At 41.1% G+C, this 20,961-nt stretch overlaps 1 protein-coding gene across 1 annotated transcript in view; it reads left to right on the top strand.

Moving 5' to 3' along the window:
- The window catches only part of CNTNAP4 (contactin associated protein family member 4), a 237,277-nt gene extending 226,418 nt beyond the window's left edge, over nt 1-10,859 (top strand). The window contains exons 22-24 of the mRNA XM_036440763.2: nt 3,800-4,018; nt 4,351-4,422; nt 8,373-10,859. Coding sequence (XP_036296656.1) covers nt 3,800-4,018; nt 4,351-4,422; nt 8,373-8,566 — 485 coding nt within the window. The 3' untranslated portion in view covers nt 8,567-10,859. The remainder of the gene's footprint in view (nt 1-3,799; nt 4,019-4,350; nt 4,423-8,372) is intronic.
- Nucleotides 10,860-20,961: the final 10,102 nt, after the last annotated feature.

Raw genomic sequence — 20,961 nt, 5'->3', positions numbered from 1 at the left:
AGTAGATATCTGTCTTTGATTCCTCCACCTTCCTATTCTTACTCTTACGTGGTTAGCAAGTCAGCAGTCAGATGATAGGAAGGATGTATATTTTTGCTCATTGGCTGTACTAGCATCATGGTCAATGCAGATCTCTCTCTTTTTAAAAAAAAATATATTTTATTGATTTTTTACAGAGAGGAAGGGGGAGAGCTAGAAAGCTAGAAACAACGATGAGAGAGAAACATCGACCAGCCGCCTCCTTCAACCCCCTCCCCCCCACCGGGGATGTGCCCACAACCAAGGTACATGCCCTTGACCGGAATCGAACCTGGGACCTTTCAGTCTGCAGACCAACGCTCTACCACTGAGCCAAACCAGCTTCGGCATCAATGCAGATCTCTCTTGCTGGGTATTTCTAGGGCAAACTCTGCTATGAGCACCTGAATATAGCTGTTAATTTTGTTTGGACTTAATTCTGGGAAGATGCCTGCAGAGTCCCTGTAGTTCCCCTTCACTCCTGATTCTAATTGCAACCCACTGACTCTCCCAAAACAAGGAGGTGTTGGCCCAGCCCACAGGCAGTGGGGACTCTGGAGGTTCCTGGTGAGAAAGTGTGGTGGGACTGGTTGGAAGAGGGCCTGGGGGTCAGCTTACAAGAGTCTGGCAGGGCAGGGGAGAGACCCTGAATTGTTTGGATTCCCACCTCCCACTTGGAATTCTGGGCTTTCATATATCTCTGGATTGCCTGGGAGGAGGGGAGGATCAACATGAAAACATCAGTGTGTCCATTTTCCTTCTTTGCCAAAAGGGACTGATCTGGAATCTGAGGGCTTCCTGAATCTTGCTGAGGGTGAGCTGACATGTGGGCCAATTGCTCTCTCTCCGGAGTTGGGTGGGTGCTTTGTCCACCGTCACACTGACATGGATGGCTGCCCTGTCTGCTTTCCCTGGGCGTCAGCCATCTACGGAAGTCGGTGACTGTGACTCAAGGAGCAGATGAGAAAAACAACCTCTACTTAAAGAGATTCAACAGCTATAAAATGGGAGGAAAACCAAAGCAACCGGAATCCTTCCCTATCCACATAAAGCCACTCCAGGAGACAGATGGCGTTCGGAATGAAACTTAGTTAAGAGCTTGGAGGAAATTCTAGTAAAGCAGCAAAAAGACCTTGAGGAATGAAAACTTTTTATTTTTTTATTTTTCCAGACTGAAAAACTCAGCAGGAAAGAATGGTCTTTGTTGATGCTTGACTTTGTCACCTGGAAGATAAAGTGAATGAAACACTTGACCCCACAAAAATAAGTCCTAAACGATAGAAATGAGGAAGCACAGTAAAATAGCTTAGAGAGGAGTGGAGGAGACTCAATGTAAATAATCGGCACTCCACTGGGTTAAAAGGGTCAAGTTAAAACAGTACTTGCACGCACCATCTATGAGATGTTCCCGCTAAAGAAAACCTTGTGTCCACAGATTTAGAGCGCCCAGAATAGATGAGGGCAGTCCACGCCTAGAAACAATCTGACAAAGATTCCTAAATCATAGGGAAGCTTGCAAATCTGGAGGGGGAAAAAAAGCACAAAAGCCAGAAGCTGCTGGAATAATAGCAACAGACTACTAAGAGACTAGGTCTGTGAAAAGATGCATCCTTAAGTAGACAACAACAACAACAAAAAGTCACCTCATTCGTTAAGATGAAGTTCTGTTCCAGATACACCCCATCACAGTTTCTAATTTATTTCTTCCTGGCATTGTCACTCTTCAAAATTTTCATTAGTCGCCTTTCTCTGTGTTTATTTCCCGTCACCCCTGCTGGAATGCAAGATGCCTGAATTGTAGGGAGTTTATTTCCTGTGTCTTTAGCTCTTAAAACAACAAATATTAATGGACTGACTGTCGATTTTAACTTTTATAGTTTAAAATTTTTATACAAAAATATGTAATAGGAAAAATGTTTTTAATTTGAATTATTTTAAAAGTTAGCTCATGTCAGACTTTTACTAAGGAATGAATCTTATCTATTTACTTGAAGGTTTTTTTGTTTGTTTGTTTTTTTGGTTAAAAGAGAAGATTTTTTAAAGGTCTAAAGAAATTTTATTCAAAGATTTTAACCTCTTAGGAGAAATGAGAAAAACACTGTTCTGGTTATGTTGCATTGAAGTATTTCCTTTTCATCTCTTGTTAAATAAAACAAACAAACAAAAAAACCGAAAAAAAAAAACTTCAAGACAAGAATGCTGTCTTTCTAAAAACACATGCATTTGAGTATATATCCATTCAAATGAATGACTGCCATGTGGTGGAACTAAGTCCGTTCTTTGCTTTGTACACAATAATGCAGTGCCTCCCAGGTACCCACATGATGCTGGGTGCTGAGGTCCTCTGTACACTCATGGAGCTCGCAGTCTGGCATGTGAGCAGCAGTGCTGGGAGGCACGAGCCAGGCGGCAGCTCCCTGGCCTCCGGAGTCAGACAGACCGGAGCTGAATACCGTATCCGCCACCACGGAACGTGACATCACTCCTCTAATGCCCCGTTTTCTTTTTATAGCGAATGATGCTCATGATACTAAACATTCCATCAGTATTTTTATCCTTTGGCATAAAATGTGAATGAAAAGGGAGGAGAAGGAAGTGTCCTTCAGAAACCCTGATATGATGAGACAGTTCAATCTGAGCTGAGTTGTCGGGAGTTACTCCAAGAATAGCTGCTCTCAAGCCAAAAATAATAAAAATAAAATAAATAAATAAATAAATAAATAAATAAATAAATAAATAAATGGCGCTACAGAAGATACCAGCAGAGCCAAGGAAAGAATCTGTCAGAAAGCGGCTCATGAATAAAAGAAGCCTGTGGTTGGAAGTCTAACAAGACCGGAGTCCAGTGCACGATGCCAGCTGTGGAATCTCAGGCAAATCCCTAAAATTCTGAACCTAAGTGTGTCCTCTATATGACTGGAATCAGATACTCATGGCCTCTGCAAGGCATACACACAAACATGCAAATCCCTTCGAGCACTCACTAAATACTTAGCATTTATTATGTTCTTTTTAAAAAGAGAGACCAAAATGCACATGTGGTCCATGTCTCCACATGTGCAGTGCTGGGGAGTGCGTATTGGATGGATGGATGCATTGCAGTCTGATAACCTTTGAACTCTAACACTACTTAGTTGCACTTGTTTAGACGCATGCTCTTCAGGCATAAAATAGAAATCTATTCTGCACTGTAAAATTATGAATTAATATTCTGGCATTCAAGCCAATCTCTGTTCCACAACAGCCCCATATTAACTCATTGCTCAGCCAATTGGGAGTATGCAACTGTCCTCAGGGCGCACAGATCTTTCTGTCTGAGTGATGGCAGCCATTGAAGCTGAAAGAAAGGCATGCAAGTTCTCATTGCTGTCCATGAGCAGTTAGACTCCCTAAAAATTGGGGGTGGGGTGGGGCGCAGGGCCTTAATCTCTACTATGTGAGACCATCATCATGAACCCTCATCTGTTTGTAACCCATTCTTATGGAGGCTTTAATCATTTCCTGGGAGTTTGTCATATGTAATTAGCAAGGTTGAAAATCTTGCCTTCATTAACCTTGAAAGGCTATCAGTTACTATAGAAAGACTTAATGGAGCTGACTTTTTAAATAAAGTTAAAAAAAAAAAAAGGAATTTAGTCACTGTGTGTGTGTGTGTGTGTGTGTGTGTGTGTGTGTGTGTACGTGTGCAGTGACTAAATACATAGGCAGCTACTGCATATCAGACGGGGAACATTCCATTGGCACTTGCACTGCTAATGCCTCTGTGTCTTTGTCTCTGCAGAGCACAGTGATGTGGACCAGGAGACCGCGCTGGCTGGGGCACAGGGCTTCCTGGGCTGCCTGTCTGCAGTGCAGCTCAGCCACGTGGCCCCTCTGAAGGCTGCTCTGCACCCCGGCCGCTCCCCCCTGGTCACTGTCTCAGGGCACGTGACCGAGTCCAGCTGCGTGGCCCAGGCTGGCACCGACGCCACATCCAGGGAGAGGACACACTCCTTCGCAGGTAGCATATGTGTGTCATTACCCAGCCGCAAACACAGCTTGCCCATCGCCTTGAAAGCTTCCGATGCTGCTGTGATGCGACATTCTCCAGATGGCTTCTTCAAATTGCTTCCGTTTAACTTTCAGCTCCCTTCCCCATTTGTCTCTGGATTCACACTTCCGTATGCATGCGGGACATCGCGGTTGACATTTCTTAAGTTTAAAATAACAGAGATCCCACATTGACCTACATTCTGTTCTGCTTTAAAACGTTTATGACATTTTCAAAATTCTTTTTACTTGCATATATCACTCCCTCTTCCTCCCCCCCTCCCTTTTGTCCTTTTACTGCAGATCATTCTGGAACAAGAGATGACAGAGAGCCCCTAGCTAATGCTATCAGAAGTGACTCTGCGGTAATTGGAGGTAAGTGGATGAGCTCCTCTCTGGTTCTTATTGTCATTGCTAGGAATGGTGGGTCTTCAGCATTCTAGAAACTCTTTCAGGGTTAGGCACTGAATCCTTGGGGCCCGCCCGTGGGATTGGTTGATTATTTCTACTGGATTGTCCTATAGAGTATTCCTCAATGCCCAGCTTCCTTGGAGATTTTCAGAATAAATAATTGATCACTTTACTGAAGCACCACACTTAAAGAACAGATGCTAAACTGTGTTTTAAGGAATACAATTTAGCTGGACAATGGCCATCTACATTCCCTAGGTAATTCTGAATATATTTGAAGAAGTATCATTTTTGATGGCTTCTTGGACATGTCACTGCTTCTGCAAGGGTTTATGTGAAGAGTTGAGAAAACCTGAGATTAACATTAGAAGCATATGTTTTGTGTTGCCTTAATGATTAATAAAACAGTCATTTTCATTGTTTAGATGATACCATCGATAAATGTTATATTTTATTTACATTTGTAAAAAATTTAGGTAAATTGAATAAAAATGGCTCGTAGTTATTTTAAATTGCAGAATTCACACACAAAAAATTTGAGTTTATCTTCTTAGCGATGAAACAGTATATTCTCTGAGACATAATATTTTTTTTTTCAATACCAACCCCCAAATAAACTTTTTCTTCAAGATTAAGATTTTAGGAATGGCATTAAACTCAGATTATTGAAATGTTTCTGGCTCACCTTTCTTCCACACTCTGCACATATGAACATAAAAAGTAAACTTTTATTTAATTACATTGCCAGATAATGTGATTACTCATATAGGTGGGCAACTTCGTGGGCTTCAGTTTTATTTTTTTACACCCTTACTCACCTAGACATCACCTTCCTTTAAGTAATTAGGGTTTTATTTAGACAGTATAGTACTAGCCAAGTCTTTGTGAGGATATTCACATCCTCATTGCTAGTCCCATTGCTTTACTTTTTATCAAATTCATGGGTGTATAAATTAACGATTCCTAAATAAGATCCCCAATTAGTCATGTAAGAAGCAAAAAACCTGTTAGAAGAGTTGCTAATAACTGCATGTCTAAAAAGAAATATGTTAATACATATTATTAACGTATTTCACCATTATTTGGTGAAAACTCATTTAAAGCTATAGCATTTCAATCTCCACATTTTAAAGCAGGTTTCTAGTCAAACAAATGGTCTCAATCTCATAATGGTGCTTTCTATACATTTAACCAGTATAGGTATAGCGAGATAGAGATACAGGGGGAGAGAGAGTGTGATTACATAATCAAGTCGATGTTAGAACTAAGTATTTAATCTTTAGAATACTGTTGCTGTGGGCAAAGATCATTGACCAGGTTTACGGAGTAAAGGAGAGCTCTATTAAGTCATCCTGTGTTATTTTAGAATGGCAACAAGCTATAGATCGCCTGTGAAATCTTTACTTGATTCAAATGCTTAGAGCAGAGAAGGACAACATGGGAGGTTTGCAGCTTGGGGTCTCACTAAGATCTACAGATCTGGTGTCTGCCTTGATCGTTGCTGGAGCTGAGCCTCAGAGGCAGAGCAGCTGGCCCTGGCCTTCTAAGAGGCCTTGCCTGGGACCAGGCGAAGTTTACCTGCTCAATCCCAGAATGTCATCCTCGGGTGCATGTCTCCATCTGGGAGCATAATGGTAGAATTCTTCGCCCGTTGTCTAGTTCCTTATAAACTGTACCCACAGTGTAACAATAATGAATTCACTTAAGGATTTTCCCAAATTGGATAATCCCCCAATGTTGTATATTTCAGATGATCTTTTCTTCAGTTACAAACACTGAATACATAATATAGGATATTGATTTGATAAGACATTTAAAAACTGGTGACCCAGTTTGAGAGGATTTACTGCAGAGGGTTTCTGGCCAGGCCACACAAACATGGATGGCCAGATTTAGACAGAAAGCTACATAATTTCCTCATAAAAATGCATTCACACAGAGTTTCAGATGGCAACAACATAGAGTGCAGTAGCTGGCCATATTTTATTTAGAATATCTTTTGCATTATTTGTATAATCAAGGTTTTTTTCTTGGACACGACAAATCCTGATATAGCATCTCCCCCAAATGAAAGGACATAAATCACACACACGGAGAAACTGGTTCCAGATCCATTGGTTTCGGATGGACTGCCTGGATGTCCTCCCTGGCCAGAATGGTGCTGATGTTTATTTTATAGTTGCAATACCCTGCTCTCTATAACGCCTCCATCAGTTTTCATTTTGACATGGTTCAGAATTATTTTTTAAAACAAGAGACCCATAAGACAGAGATATTTATAGCAACTTAACTGGTTGCTTTTCTAAGGTGAGAGGCACAATATAACAACAAATGGATATTCTGATTTAAATGATTATTTATTAACATGGCTAATAATAACAAAAATAGCCATACCCATTAGTAAAGTCTTCAGATTTGAGGCACAGAATTTGGTTACCACATTTATATTAGACTTAACTACATTGCCCTCCTCAGATAAGGCTGACCCCGACAAAAATCCACTTAGCCACTGGCAATGTTAAGATTGGCTCTAGTGAACCTGCCCCTAAAAGCACGTGTTCAGGAAGCCACTGTCACTGATGGGACCTTTTGTAGGCTTGGCTTAATTGGGCTCCATTGAACTAGAATGAAGACTCACAGTTCTACAATAGGATCCATACTGCTGTTTTCACTGACCTATTTTTGTCTGTAAAAAAAACAGCCATAATTAACAACTCTACTGATCTCATCAGGAAAGTCTAAGTGTTAGGAAACTCTCCAATGCATGGTGACAGACAATAGCTTCCCAGATTCTGTCTTTCACGTGAAAGCTTGACTTTATCATTGACAATATATACAGGGTTGGGCAAAAGTAAGTTTACAGTTATTCATATGGAAAAATACAAACAAATAATAATTTAAGAATATACTTTCTCCTTTTGCAAACCCCCGTATACTGTCAGTCATTCTTGAAGGGACATTCTAAAATGGAACTCTTTTCATTTTGGAAGAAATATCTGCCAAATTTCCAAGTCAAACAATCATAGTTTATCTGTCAGTCATTCTTTCAATAGAAACGGTGTCCCGTGCAGCGAGAAGCAAGTAGGGCAGCTCACACATCCACACACACTCGCATGGAGACAGCCATCATACTTCAGGGTAGACGACCAGTGGTACTTAATGGGAAATATTTATTTCTTCACCCAGAATGTTAAAAAGAGTTATAACCAAAGGTCAAGGTTTAATGTAATGAGTAATTTTTAGTGTTTCATCAGAGACACTCTTGAATGAATCTGTTTTTTCCCCCCCTTTTGTTTATTTTCCTGTGATTGCCTAGCAGTGCAAGCCTTTCTTTATTTACAACCAGAAGTTTCACACAAAAAAATCAATATTCTTCATATAGAAATAACCTAAATGTACCTATATATGGGTATCAATACTGTATATTTTATTAGTCAGGATTATTCATATACAGTATATAAACTGTTTCTGCTATTCAGCATATCATATAGATTATTGAAAATCAACATCATTAAAATGTCTACATATTTAAGTATGAGAAAACATTTAATTACTTTGTGATGTTACTACTATCCTGTAATTTCAAAATAATTATAACTTGTCTGTGTTTTAGTTTGAAGTGACTTCATAATCTTAGAGACCTTCTTGTGTTAAATATAAACACACAGAATAAATTCAATATAATATACATCCAGAATGATTGGGGTGAATCATCCTCAAGGGTAATACACTCAGAAAAAATCTCAACATATCATGATGCCACTTGATCCAGAAATACCTGAAATCTTGATATTTCCAATTTTGATTTAAGCTGAAAATAATTTTATGATGACTTATGAAACGATGACATCAACACCGTCCCTGTTCAGGTGAACGTTCTGACTTTGGTTTTCTTTTCTCTCTTCTCTCACCAGGTTTGATAGCTGTTGTGATCTTTATCTTGCTGTGTATCACTGCCATAGCTGTTCGCATTTATCAGCAGAAAAGGTTATACAAAAGAAATGAAGCAAAAAGGTCAGAGAATGTAGACGGTGCCGAGGCTGTTTTGAAAAGCCAGCTTAATAGACAAAACGCAGTCAGTGAAAATCAGAAAGAATACTTCTTCTGATCGGCAGCCATGACTTAGCTTGCAATGACAATAGTGTGTTTCAACAGCCAGGGGCTCTAAGTGGACAAAACTGTGTTCTTGCATTGAACGTACAGGCGATGGATCTGCAGCACTGCCATCTCGCCATGCTCAGACTTGAGATGGCTCCAGGAGGCCTCGTCCAGTGACATGTTTTCCTAGCAGTCATGCTCTGTAACAGGGACTAGACCATGCTGTTCATTCCCAAATGTTCTGATGTGATCGAAATGCAAGTGTAACTGGCTTGATGACTGTGGTTTTTAACACTGTACCCCTGGTCTTTCAACCACGCGATCCATGAGTTTTGTTCAAGGTAAATATCAAAACTGGACTAGAATGGCCTTGCTTTATTTGAGAACATACGCTGTGTTTGCTTTAGTGTTCCCCTGGTGTTATTCATAGACCTGGAAATGCTTCTAAGATCCTGTTTGGCTGGTGTTTGCATCTTCAGTGGCCAAAAGCATTTAAACCCCTTTGCCTTTCTCTGTGTGACATTCAATACAATTGATCAGTAGCCTTGGAAGATGTTTTCTTGTCATTGGTTTGTTTGTATTGCTCTTTTCCTATTTGACTGTTCTTAATGATTTTTAATACATTAGGTTTCGAGTGTCAGAATTCAGCTCTGAATGTAGAATTCATATGTAATAAGACTCAGAAAGTGCATTGGTCATCGGTGTGTGATGTCTGACCTTTCATTTGCTATTCTTGTTTGGGAGAGTCAGTAGTTAAGACCTTGGGTAAGGCTAATTTCCCAAGGATTGTGAAATGTTGGTAACTAAAGTTGTTGATATAAAAACACAATCCTTAACACTGCCAAATAGTATCTTTATTTACAACTGTAATATATCAAATGAACTATACTGCCTAGAATATTTTCCCCAAATGTTACGTCTGTTTTCTTTATAGTTTCACACTTTTTTCCCCCTGAAGTTTATGACCAAGTTTTCTTTGATCTCCCTTCACTATATTTCACGGAGCATAGTCTTATGTATTAGGAAAAAAGAGACACTTAAGGGGAGAACTCCATTTCCCATTCTAAAATATGTACCCCTTTAGGCATACATTTTGCTGTGCACTGACCACCAGAACATACTTTTTGAAGTACAAGTAGAAACCATGTCCCCTTTCTGAAAAACTGGTAGTGATTAAAGTCTGCTCATTCTAAAGGATGATGACATACTATATGATATATACTAAGTAGGTTTCTCTAGTCACTTATCATTTACGACATTGGGGTACATTTATAACGAAGTACCAAAAGTCAGTATAGCCTACTAACTAGTACATTCTGACTAGGGGATACACACATACCAAAAGATTAGAGGATTAGCAATAATCTTCTGAAGCTGATACAATTTGAGGCCATGTAAACAAGGTATTTGCATGTAGCTATCTTTGAATTCCACAAACAAATAATAAAGGCACTTTGCTATTTATAATCACACTTTCCAGATGCCTACTAAGGAAACAAATTGGACTCCTTAGCTTGTCCATACCAGAATAATTTGGAAATATACCAATGAGGCATCTTTTTTTCCTTATAAAGCCTGCCTATCTTTTCTCATTGCACTATCTCTATTTTGATGTTTCTGTAAATGCCTGACTAACGTAAGGATATGAATGAATATAGTTCATGAAGGACCTATGTTGGCAAATGGCATATTTTTTATTTATTACTTGAAAGACTTGTTGTGGTGGCTAGGGAAGGCTCCGAGCATAGAAATAGTTTTTATTTGATGCAAAGCTGAATGCGGACATCAGAAGAGGCCTGAATCTTTTACAGATGTTTATGTTATTTAGTAGCAGCATTAACCTGGCTGGGAGCTGGAATGTAGACAGGTTTATGGATGGTGAAGCCGCATAGTGCTCTGTGGTCTGCACGGCTCAAAACTGCAACATTATGGCATCAAAATGCACCAATACATCACGCACCATGACTTTCATTTCCCGATCTGTGATCTTTGTTCCTTCTCCTTTTCTTAATAAAGTGCAGTTTTCAATTAAAATGCACAATATATTTTAAAAAGACATTGTACAAAAGTTTAAAATGAGAAAATTATACTGGATTTTTTTTTTCTTAAAGCAGTAAAAAGATGTGTAGATGTTTGCCTTCTCTACTGGTATGTGTGTTTTTTTGAAATTATTATGAATTTACAAAAGCTGTATTTATAATGTATTTTTTTTTCTTTTAAGTCGATTCAAAAATGAAAGGAAAAGGTTTACTGATTGTAACAAGTAAAGGAAATTAAACCAGACTTTCAGTTTTGCCAGAGAACTGTGACTTGTTAACAGTTGTTCCTTGAGAGATTATTACATATTTAAATTGGGGGATGTCCTTTTACTTCTGCAGAGAGCTTGGCCAATGAGCACTCACAGATGCACAGGATTATATGGGAAATCACAGCGTGGGGCAAAAGTAAGTTAACAGTTGTGAGTACACAAAACACAGTTTATTCTTGTATTATTATTTACTAATTGTTTTCCATAAGAGCAACTGTAAACCTAGCTTGCCTCATTCTGTATAGTGCCCTTTTCTATAATGCAAATGTTTAAAAAATTGTTGTGATTTCAAATGAAAACAATACCTAATTAACCTCTTTTTGAGAGGACTGCATTTTTCCACATCTCATTCAGTTCACATGTGCAATATGCAGAGTCAGGGTGGCCCATGAAATGGGGGTCATCCGTGGGAAATGGCATCTCCATTTTGTAGAAACAATGCCATGAAAGAGCCCTCGTCCACTCTAGGAAACAGCTCCATTTTTCTTTTCTATCTCACCCCAAGGGTCGCTCTTTGAAGCACACTGAATACACTCGTTATGTGGTAAATTAAAGACAACAAAAAGCAACCAGACAACCAACCAAACAGAAATCAATTATGTAGAATTCTCTTTCATTCGACAGCATTGTCCTTCACCTCTAACAAGCCTGGGACGCATCCGCCCCCAGCAGGTGGAGAGCACTGAGACATCCAGTGGTGCGGACAGCGCCCTCTGCAGATGGAGTGGCCGGGGTGCAGACACAGGTGAGGTTCCGGGGAGATGGGTGGAAGCCCGTAGGTGGTGAAGGTGGCACTGGAATTTCCTCTTCACAGTTTGCTGACCTTAGTGCCTCCAATTGACAAGAGCTCTGACAATTATTTAATGGAAGGATTTCGATATCCTCTTTGTCCAGAATGACCTACAGGTCTAGATCTTTTCTATTATAGATCTTTTAAAAATGAACACAAACCTTTATTTGATAGGTCATTGACATTAATAGATTTGTGTTTGTTTTTTAAAGAAATATTAAGTGTGTATTGTCCTTGATTCCAAGAGAGAGAATTTTAACTGGAGCACTTCGTTTCTTCCTGTTTTAAATTTATCTTTAATGTTGAAAGTATCCCAAATGTGCACCTTTTCCCCTATTGACCCCCTCCAGCCCGCAGCATATCCAGTCTTTATGAAATAGGTAGTGTGAGTTAGATCTGAGTGATGAGGCGTCAAGTATGATCCTTAGGATAAAAGAAAGATGACACATTTCATATCAAATCGTGTTCAGGTGGTTGTTTGACTCTCCCAGGGATGTTCAATATGTCCTGCTTGTTTTCTGCTTTTCCAAAGTTTGGAAGATGGAGAGTGGTAACGGGAAGAAAAAGTTGAGAAGCCAGCTCTGTGTGGAGATGCATGTGAGTGAGAACATGCATGCCTACAAGAAAACGAAATGAGCAGGAAGGGAACATGACACAGTTTGCATGTGATGTGGTAAGATTGTCTGGCTTTTGGTGATCTGTAGGTTCCAAAGTCCACTAGTCTTTGAAGCCTTGCAAATGGAAGTAAAGTGGAGTGGAAAACAGTCAGATCCATGATTATAATGGCTTCTCCAAAGAAATTGTTTTTTTTGTCCTTTTCTTTATAACATTGTGCTTAAATATATATTAAGTTACATGCATATGTTTTAAAATTCAAATAGTATGAGAAATCTTACAAAGAAAAATAGCTTTTCTATTACTATATCACCCCACCATTATTTTGAGATCTTTATTATTATTTTATCCTCACCTGAGGATATCCCCCCCCCCCCCCCCCCGTTAATATTCAGAGAGAGTGATAGGGGTGGATGACAGAAAGAGAGAGAAAAAACATCCGCACGAGAGAGAGATATTGATTGGTTGCCTCCCTCACATCTCAGGGCTGGAGATGAACTTGCAACAAAGGTATGTGACCTTGACAGCAAATTGAACCCACCACCATCCGGTCTACAGGCCAGCGCTTTAACCACTGAGCAACTGACCAGGGCTTGAGTCTTTTTAGCTGTGTCTTTTGAACTGTCTTCATGTTTCTTTTTTTTTTTTTTTTTTTAATATATTTTATTGATTTTGTACAGAGAGGAAGGGAGAGAGATAGAAAGCTAGAAACATCGATGAGAGAGAGTCATCGATCAGCTGCCTCTTGCACACCCCCTACTGGGGATATGCCCGCAACCAAGGTACATGCCCTTGACCGGAATCGAACCCGGGTCCCTTCAGTCCCCAAGCCGACGCTCTATCCATTGAGCCAAACCGGTCTCGGCTGTCTTCATGTTTCTTAATTATATTCTGTAACAGGCTGGGTTCCCTGGGGAGCAAACGCTGAGACAGATGATCATGAAAGATGTTTATTAGAGAGTACTAGAGATATCGGCACCTGTGGGGGAAGGGCGATGCAGGATGGGCAGCTGGAGAAGTTGTGCTGTGGTGCCATCCCCAGGGCTCAGCCCACCTGTGGGTATGGCCCCTGAGTTGACATCAGGGGGCTGGGCATTTATATGCTGTATCAACCAGATGGTGGATGTGACTGCCTGGTGAAGTGGGCATGAGCTTGGACAGACAGCTCTCTTCTGCTTAGGCAGTTCCTGAAGAGGGAGGACAATTCTTCTCAGCATCTGGGGAGAAGAAGTCATTTAGTCCTGAGCAGGGATCTGGGTAGCGCAGTACAGCATCCCTGGGTCCGGCCCTGTGCTGCTCAGATCGACTGCTTCCTATCGGCTCTGGAAGACACTCATCCATCAATCTGGTGAGAGGGAAGGAAGGTGTGACAGACCATAGACCCTGCCCCTGCTGGTGGTCTCTTGGCTGTAACTGGTTCTTGCCCTCTCCATCCTCAGCAGCCTATACAGACTCCCGTATATACAGCTGACAGCTCTGCCAAGAGTTTGAAGCCTTGACTACTCCACCTCTACTATACATTTGCATTTACAATTAAAATTGGTCAAAAGAGTATCTACATGCCCAACATGTTCTTCCTTTCTCCATAGTATAATAATAGCTCTATTATTATTATTGACAGGGACAATTACCCTAACAGAGCTTCCCACCTAACACTAACAGTGAAGGATGTGTGGGAAGAGCATGCATCCTTCCATATCAGACCATCAGAGGGCCCCTGTGGATCCTCCAAAGGTGATGTTGGTGGGCACCCAGGCAGGCAATAAAGGCAGCCCATAGCTGAAATGAGTAGTGATTCTATTCAAAAGTAGTCTGATAGGTTTGGAAAGGACACATTTTTCAGATCAATATCCACCTATTTTTTAAATTTCTTTATTGATTAAGGTGTTACATATGTGTCCTTATTCCTCCACTACTCCCCACCTCCTTATCCGCGATAATATGTTACTCCACAATAGCAAAGGTACCAACATCTGGCGTAGCAGCTGAACTGCGCCTGCTGCAGGCGACCCTCTTTGCCACAGGCTGGGTTCACAGGTTGCAGCGATAAGGTGTGGACAGTTTTGAGGCGCCATTAGTCTGCCTACGACTGTCATTTTCTTCATCCAACTAAACCCGATGTCCTTCACTCCAGATACGTTTTGTTTGAATTTCTCTACAGAGAAGCATGTACTCAGGTGCCTCTCTGTGCTTCTGTGTATGAAATGCTTCTGAAGCAACTGCCCGTCCCCATGTTTCCCGGGTTGAGTATATAACATCTGATCCGTTTCCTTATGAAAACTGGCCTCACTTCCCCTGTCTGGAGGAAATGCAGATACTAGTAGTCAGTGAGTCTAGCCAGAGTGGAGCTGGGCACTCCCATAGCCCCTGCTTTCCTGCCAACCCTTCTCCGTCTGAGAAAGGAGTGGAAATTCTCATCACTTGACTTGCTCAAGTGGCTTCAAATTGCCTTTCTGACAATTAGGGGCTCTGCCCATTATTTTTTGAAAAGTCATTAAATTATTAATACCGATTTTATCGAGCCATCAAGTAGGGAGACCGGTTCTCATTATAATTCTTTGCGTTATGCCAGACTCATTTGTGTTTGCTCTTAATAAAATAATTTTCTTATTCCATGTGCTGATACCAGACATGGCTTTATGCCCATTGAACTAACACATCTGCTTCCAAGCTGTTCTTATGAGAAACTTTCTAATAAAGTATGTTTCTGTGAATGAATTTATGTTTTCATTGAAAATACACTGTTAATAATGATTCGTATTTCTCTGTAGTCAAAGGAACAAATTAATTTTTTAATTGAGCAATGAAATGGCCTGTTTCTCTAAAATACGTTAGGAGAAGGTGGTCTCAAATGACTATGAGGACTGTGACTCTGCAATAATTTTTTTTTTCATTTTTTTAAAGATATTTGGTAACGGTTTCTTAGTAGAAACCTATAGCTCCAAATAGACTATTGTAGAATGGCACCTCCTGAAATAGGATTGTAGTTTTAGGGAAGGAAATAAGCCAAATATAACAAAAGCATTTATCATGTCAAAAAATACACTAAAACAAATACTTACTAAAGTAATTCAACTTTGAATCCTTATGTTAGGAACTATAGTAGTGATGGTGCTGCGGATGGTTTCTGAATGATGTCACATTTCTGTCCACTTATCCGTTTTCTGCCAGTAATTTGTATAAGAGAAAGAAAATATCTCATCTTCCCTGATGACTTTCTTTGTGGAAATTTAGTACAGTTTGGCCTCACTATAGTTAAAATTTCATGATATGGGAAATTGATATGGTGTTAAATGCCTTTAAAAAATATTTTCGAGCAATTTCTACTTTTCTACTGGCTTCTATTGTGAAATCAACGCTAAGCTATAGAATTTAAGCTATAAAATATAAACATAGTCAACCCTTGAAATCTTTCATTTGAAAGGAAACATTTTCCAAGATGTTACTAATACTGCACAGCACAGTCAGTGTGGCTTAGTAGTTGAGTGTCAACCTATGAACCAGTTGTTCATGGTTCGATTCCTGGTCATGGCACATGCCTGGGCTGTGGGCTCAATCCCCAGTGTGGGGTGTGCAAGAGGCAGCTGATCAATGATTCTCTATCATCATTGATGCTTCTATCTCTGTCTTCTCTCCTTTCCTCAATAAAAAATATTTAATAATAATAATAATACTAATGATAATACTGTACAAACAAAATTGCCACTAAATTGCTAAAACATTTTAATTACACACGTGGAACTATTTTTTGCCCTGTGAGTGCTTTTCTACTGAAGCAGTGGGTTATGGGGAAAGTCTTAGAAACTCCCATTGGCTCCAGGACACAAAACCGACACAGACCCCCACTTAGTCCCCCCACCATCCTTTCCTTTAAAACCCAAGTGAAAATAGTTTCCTCTCCCCTCTCAGGACTGTGTGAAGTTTAATTCCTCTTCCCCCCAAGATTTTCTGTGGGCCCTGCAGGAATGATATCATATACTAGGTCCTTATAAGTCTCTTCAGCCAAATGCCCACATCAGACCATTACTCTAGTGTAGGGGTGTCGAACTCAATCAGAGAAGGGGCCAAAATCTAAAATCCAGCCTAAATCGCGGGCCGAATGGTTTACTGAACAGTCATAAACTGTCATTGTGATGGAAACGCAGCGGAGTGCAGTGATGACAGTGCGGTGCGGGCCACATTGCAAGGCCTGGCGGGACGGATTTGGCCCGCGGGCCTTGTGTTTGACACATGTGCTCTAGTGACTAATCTAGTTTCAGCTAACTAGGTTAACTCTGTATTTCATGACCAGCTGCTTCTGGTTGCAGCTCCAGTTTTTCTCTTAATTCACCAAGCTCAGGGAATATTGGACTGTAACATTTAAGCAAGAAAATTATAGACATGTTGGACATAAGGTAAAAAAAATTTACAAATCAGACCTGGCTGGTGTGGTTTGGTAGTTGGGCTTCAATCTAGGAAGCAGAAGGTCATGGTTCAATTTCCGACTGGGCACAGAAGGTTGCAGGCTCGATCCCCAGTGTGGGGCGTGCAGGAGGCAGCCGATCAATTATTTTCTCTCATTTGATGTTTCTATCTCTCTCTCCCTCTCCTTTTGTCTCTGAAATCAACATATATATTTACAAATCAGAAAACTGAATTGAATTGGATATAAATTCTCACCGTTCCTAGAGCCCACCAGTTATACTTATGCAATGAGTTATTCACATGGCCTTCCCTACTGTCTGTCCTCTCACCCCGGCTGGCACAGTTGCCTTCCCACTCCCAAAACATAAAGACCACAGCCCCAGGGGGATCCCATTCCTCTGGTTTCTTCCTGCCCAGAATGAATGACATGTGTATGTATGATAACCTTAACCCCAGAGACAGAATAGAGTCTGGCTCCCAAGTCATTGCCAGGACCATTGGAGGGCTTGACAGTGAGATGTCCTGGACTGTGGGCCATCCATCCATCCATCCTTGCAGAGTATTGGGTAGCAGCTTCTGACATCCTCTCTCTCGAACATTCTGTGACTCACCACTGGGTTAATAGGACGATTAACCTCATCTTTCATGCTCTGAGCCTCATTCCAACCATGTGTCAATCCTAATCCTGCTGCCCGCCTCTCCCAGGGTCTGCTGTTCTGTGGAAAACAGCACTAGCCACATAGTTGCCAAAAGTTGAAATCAAACCAGGAGTCCCCTCCATCACACTCCCCTATGCTAGTATGTCTGCTCAACCCTTAAACCTGTCATAAATCCAGCCTCTTATCTCCCAACCCCCCTTTCAAGCTCTTGTCATTGCATGGATGGTGGTCTGAAGTGGCCTCTTAATTGGTTTGTGGCATCAGGCTGCAACCCTCAACCTCCTAGTCATTCTCTCCTCTGCAGATCTCTCTGTGCCATGGCACACTCTCTAGAAGCCTCTTTGCTTGTAGGATGAAAGGTCATGGTGGCCCTGTATCTCATATTATTATCCTTATTGTTCCAGATTAATCAGAGCTGTGTATCACACTTCACTATCAAGAGTGTTTCATTTTTAGTGATAAATTATACGGTTAACGTACACATAATCATGACCTGGCCCTGGCCTCGTATCAGATAGAGATACTCCTATTTTTCCACACTAATATTCCTTTAGTTCTATTCCATTTATTTTCCATTCACCCCTGCCCCCATTGCATAGCTTTTGAGTTTGTTAACCCTTTGTAGGACATTCTTTTCTCTTCAGATAGTCTACTCGTTCCCATCATTTGAGCAGCATTTTCTCAGCAAAACTTCCCCTGTTCTCCATGGCTGGTTCGTATTCTCGGACTGAAAGCACCATCTCACGACCCTGGCATGCCTTCTCCCAGAGTCTGAGCCCCATGCGGTCAACAGATCTCAGTTCACATCAGTCTCGTCACCAGGCGCAGGGCGTGATGTGTAGAGACACCCAACAGAGTTAACTGAGCAAACACAGGTTAAGAAAATAATGACTGATAGCTGATTGCTTTTTCTATACTTGTAATTGATGGGTCAATATCATAAGAAAGGAAGACTGCAGCAAAGATAAACAATGATCTTTCTCTCCAAAACCGGAAGACCACTAGTAATATCTAAATGCAACCTCTATTATTAGCAAAACAGAATAATTTTCTCCCACACCATTGTACTTAACCATCAAGGCCCTTTAATCAGCATCTTGTGCAATGCTACACCTTTACTATGATCAAGCTTTTCTACTGTCTTGTAACTAAGCAAGCAAACCAAATAAAAGGCAGCTGTGACAATTCTTTATATTGCTTTCAGCGAGAGAGGGAGAGGAAGAGGGAGAAAGAGAGAAACATCAATGATAAAAGATAATCATTGGTCACTGCCTCCTGCACACCCCCTACTGGGGATCGAGCCTGCAACCCGGGCATGTGACCTGACTGGGAATGGAACAGTGACCTCTTGGTTCATATGTTGGCACTCAGCCACTGAGCCATGCCTGCTGGGCTCCAGTTACAATTCTTACATTACCTAGTCCTGGGATCTCTATTTGCTCTTAATGAAACACATTAGCCTCTGCTCATATTTTATAAACAGAGTGATTTACCTGTGTTTGTTCAGTATTATCCAGGTCATTATGCAGAACTGAAAGCTGGTTTATTAACAGTTATCTGATGTATACCTTTTCTCGTCTTGAGTTTATATAAGACTAGAGGCCTGGTGCACGAAATTCATGCACAGGGTGTGTCCCTCAGACCAGCCTGCACCCTCTCTAATCTGGGACCCCTCAAGGGCAGTCAGACATCTCTTTCACAATCCAGGACAGCTGGTTCCCACCTGCTCACCTGCCTGCCTTCCTGATTGCTCCTAACCGCTTCTGCCTGCCAGCCTGGTCAACCCCTAACCATTCCCATGCCAGCCTGATTGATATCTAACTGCTCCCCTGCCATCCTGTTTGCCCCCAACTTTCCTCCTCTGCTGGCCTGGCCACCCCTAACTGCCCTCCCCTGCAGGGTTGAACACCTCCAACTGCCCTCCCTTGCAGACCTGGTCCCTCTCAACTGCCCTCCCTTGCAGGCCTGGTGCCTCCAAATGCCCTTCCCTGCTGGCCATTTTGTGTCCACATGGGGGTAGGATCTTTGAATACATGGGGGCAGCTATCTTGTGTGTTGGAGTGAAGGTCAATCTGCATATTACTCTTTTATTATTTAGGATAGAGGTACATGGGTGGGGGCCAGCTGGTTTGCCCTGAAGGGTGTCCCAGATCAGGGTGGGGGTTCCCTTGGGGCATGGAGTGGCCTGAGCAAGGGGCCTGTGGTGGTTTGCAGGCTTGCCATGCCCCCGGCAACCCAAGCAGAGGCCCTGGTATCTGGAATTTATTTATCTTCTACAATTGAAACTTTGTAGCCTGGAGCTGATCCAAGCCCCCTGTTCCCTCCGTGGCTGCCTCCATTTCTATTTGGATTTGTTTACCTTCTATAATTGTAACGTTGTAGCCTGAAGTGGAGGCCAAGGCCGGCCAGGGCTGAAGAAGCTTGGCTTCCTCTATTGCCTGGGAAACCCAAGCCTCTCTCCTGCTCTCTGTGGCCACAGCCATCTTGCCTGGGGTTAATTTGCATACTCGCTCTGATTGGCTGGTGGGTGTGGCTGGTGGGCATTACTTGTGGTTGTAGCAGAGTGATGGTTAATTTACATATCACTCTTTTATTAGGTAGGATGTATATCGTATCTGCTCACACTATACTAGTATATGTGTTCACTGTGATGAGCATTTGGATTAGATTAGAAGAAAAGGGGTTCAGGTTGAGCATAATAGATTAGATACTGTATTTGAATTGGAAAAAAATGGAGATTTTCATTATTGCAACGATATTACATAATTTGTTGAGTTTGCTGGGTGGATTATGTTTTCTAATATAGTTCTCTTTGGTTTGGAAATTGTTTCACTTGGAATCCAGGTGGATTAGGAAGAGAGACAGGGAGAGAGGGAGAGACAGACAGACAGACACACACTGACCCTCTTTGGGACTGATGCTTCCCTTTCTTTATTGCCAAGCTCTGTGGGCTCTGAGGGCTGGAGAGCAGCATCCTGCTGTGGCTGGCACAGGAGTCAGCAGGGCTCCATCTGAAAGTGACTTGGGCACTGGGGGTGAAGAAGGCTGATTGTTTTCACTCACTTGATTGAAACGGGTAGAAACATAGACAGTCCTCCGGTTATTTCTATGCAGCTTACCAACTACTGTTTTTCTTTTTAAATGGACATTTAGTACCTATTTAGAACAATAAAATACCTCAAAGCAAGCATTAAGCAAATGTAGCTTATCTATCACATGCCCAACTTCTCTTGATAGTAATAACCATGAATACAGTGTCCATTACATGGTGAATGGCACATTTTTATAAGTTGCTTTATAGATCCACTTTGTGAACACTGATAAACCTATTTAGAAAGTACCCAATTAAGAAAAGTTTAATGAAAGCCAATGACTCAATGCCCTAAATTTTATTTTTGAAGCACTGAAATGTGTTTTGAATGTGTCATATTATATACATTCGTGTTACAAATGTCACCCTTGTTCAATACCAATTTGTCCACAATAACACATATGGGCAATGAGCATTTCATTGTGCGTGCTGTATACATCAGTAATTTTCTTTATTTTCTTTTACTTTTTGTAATGTTTAAAGAGTGTTACTGCATTTATGGGAAATGCATTTTATTAGTAATCAACCTGGACTTCCA

This window comes from Pipistrellus kuhlii, unplaced genomic scaffold (assembly GCF_014108245.1).
Source record: "Pipistrellus kuhlii isolate mPipKuh1 unplaced genomic scaffold, mPipKuh1.p scaffold_m20_p_17, whole genome shotgun sequence".
In the NCBI taxonomy this organism is placed as follows: domain Eukaryota; kingdom Metazoa; phylum Chordata; class Mammalia; order Chiroptera; family Vespertilionidae; genus Pipistrellus; species Pipistrellus kuhlii.
Note: the sequence above shows the minus strand (reverse complement) of the source record. Positions and strands in the feature narration are given on the sequence as shown.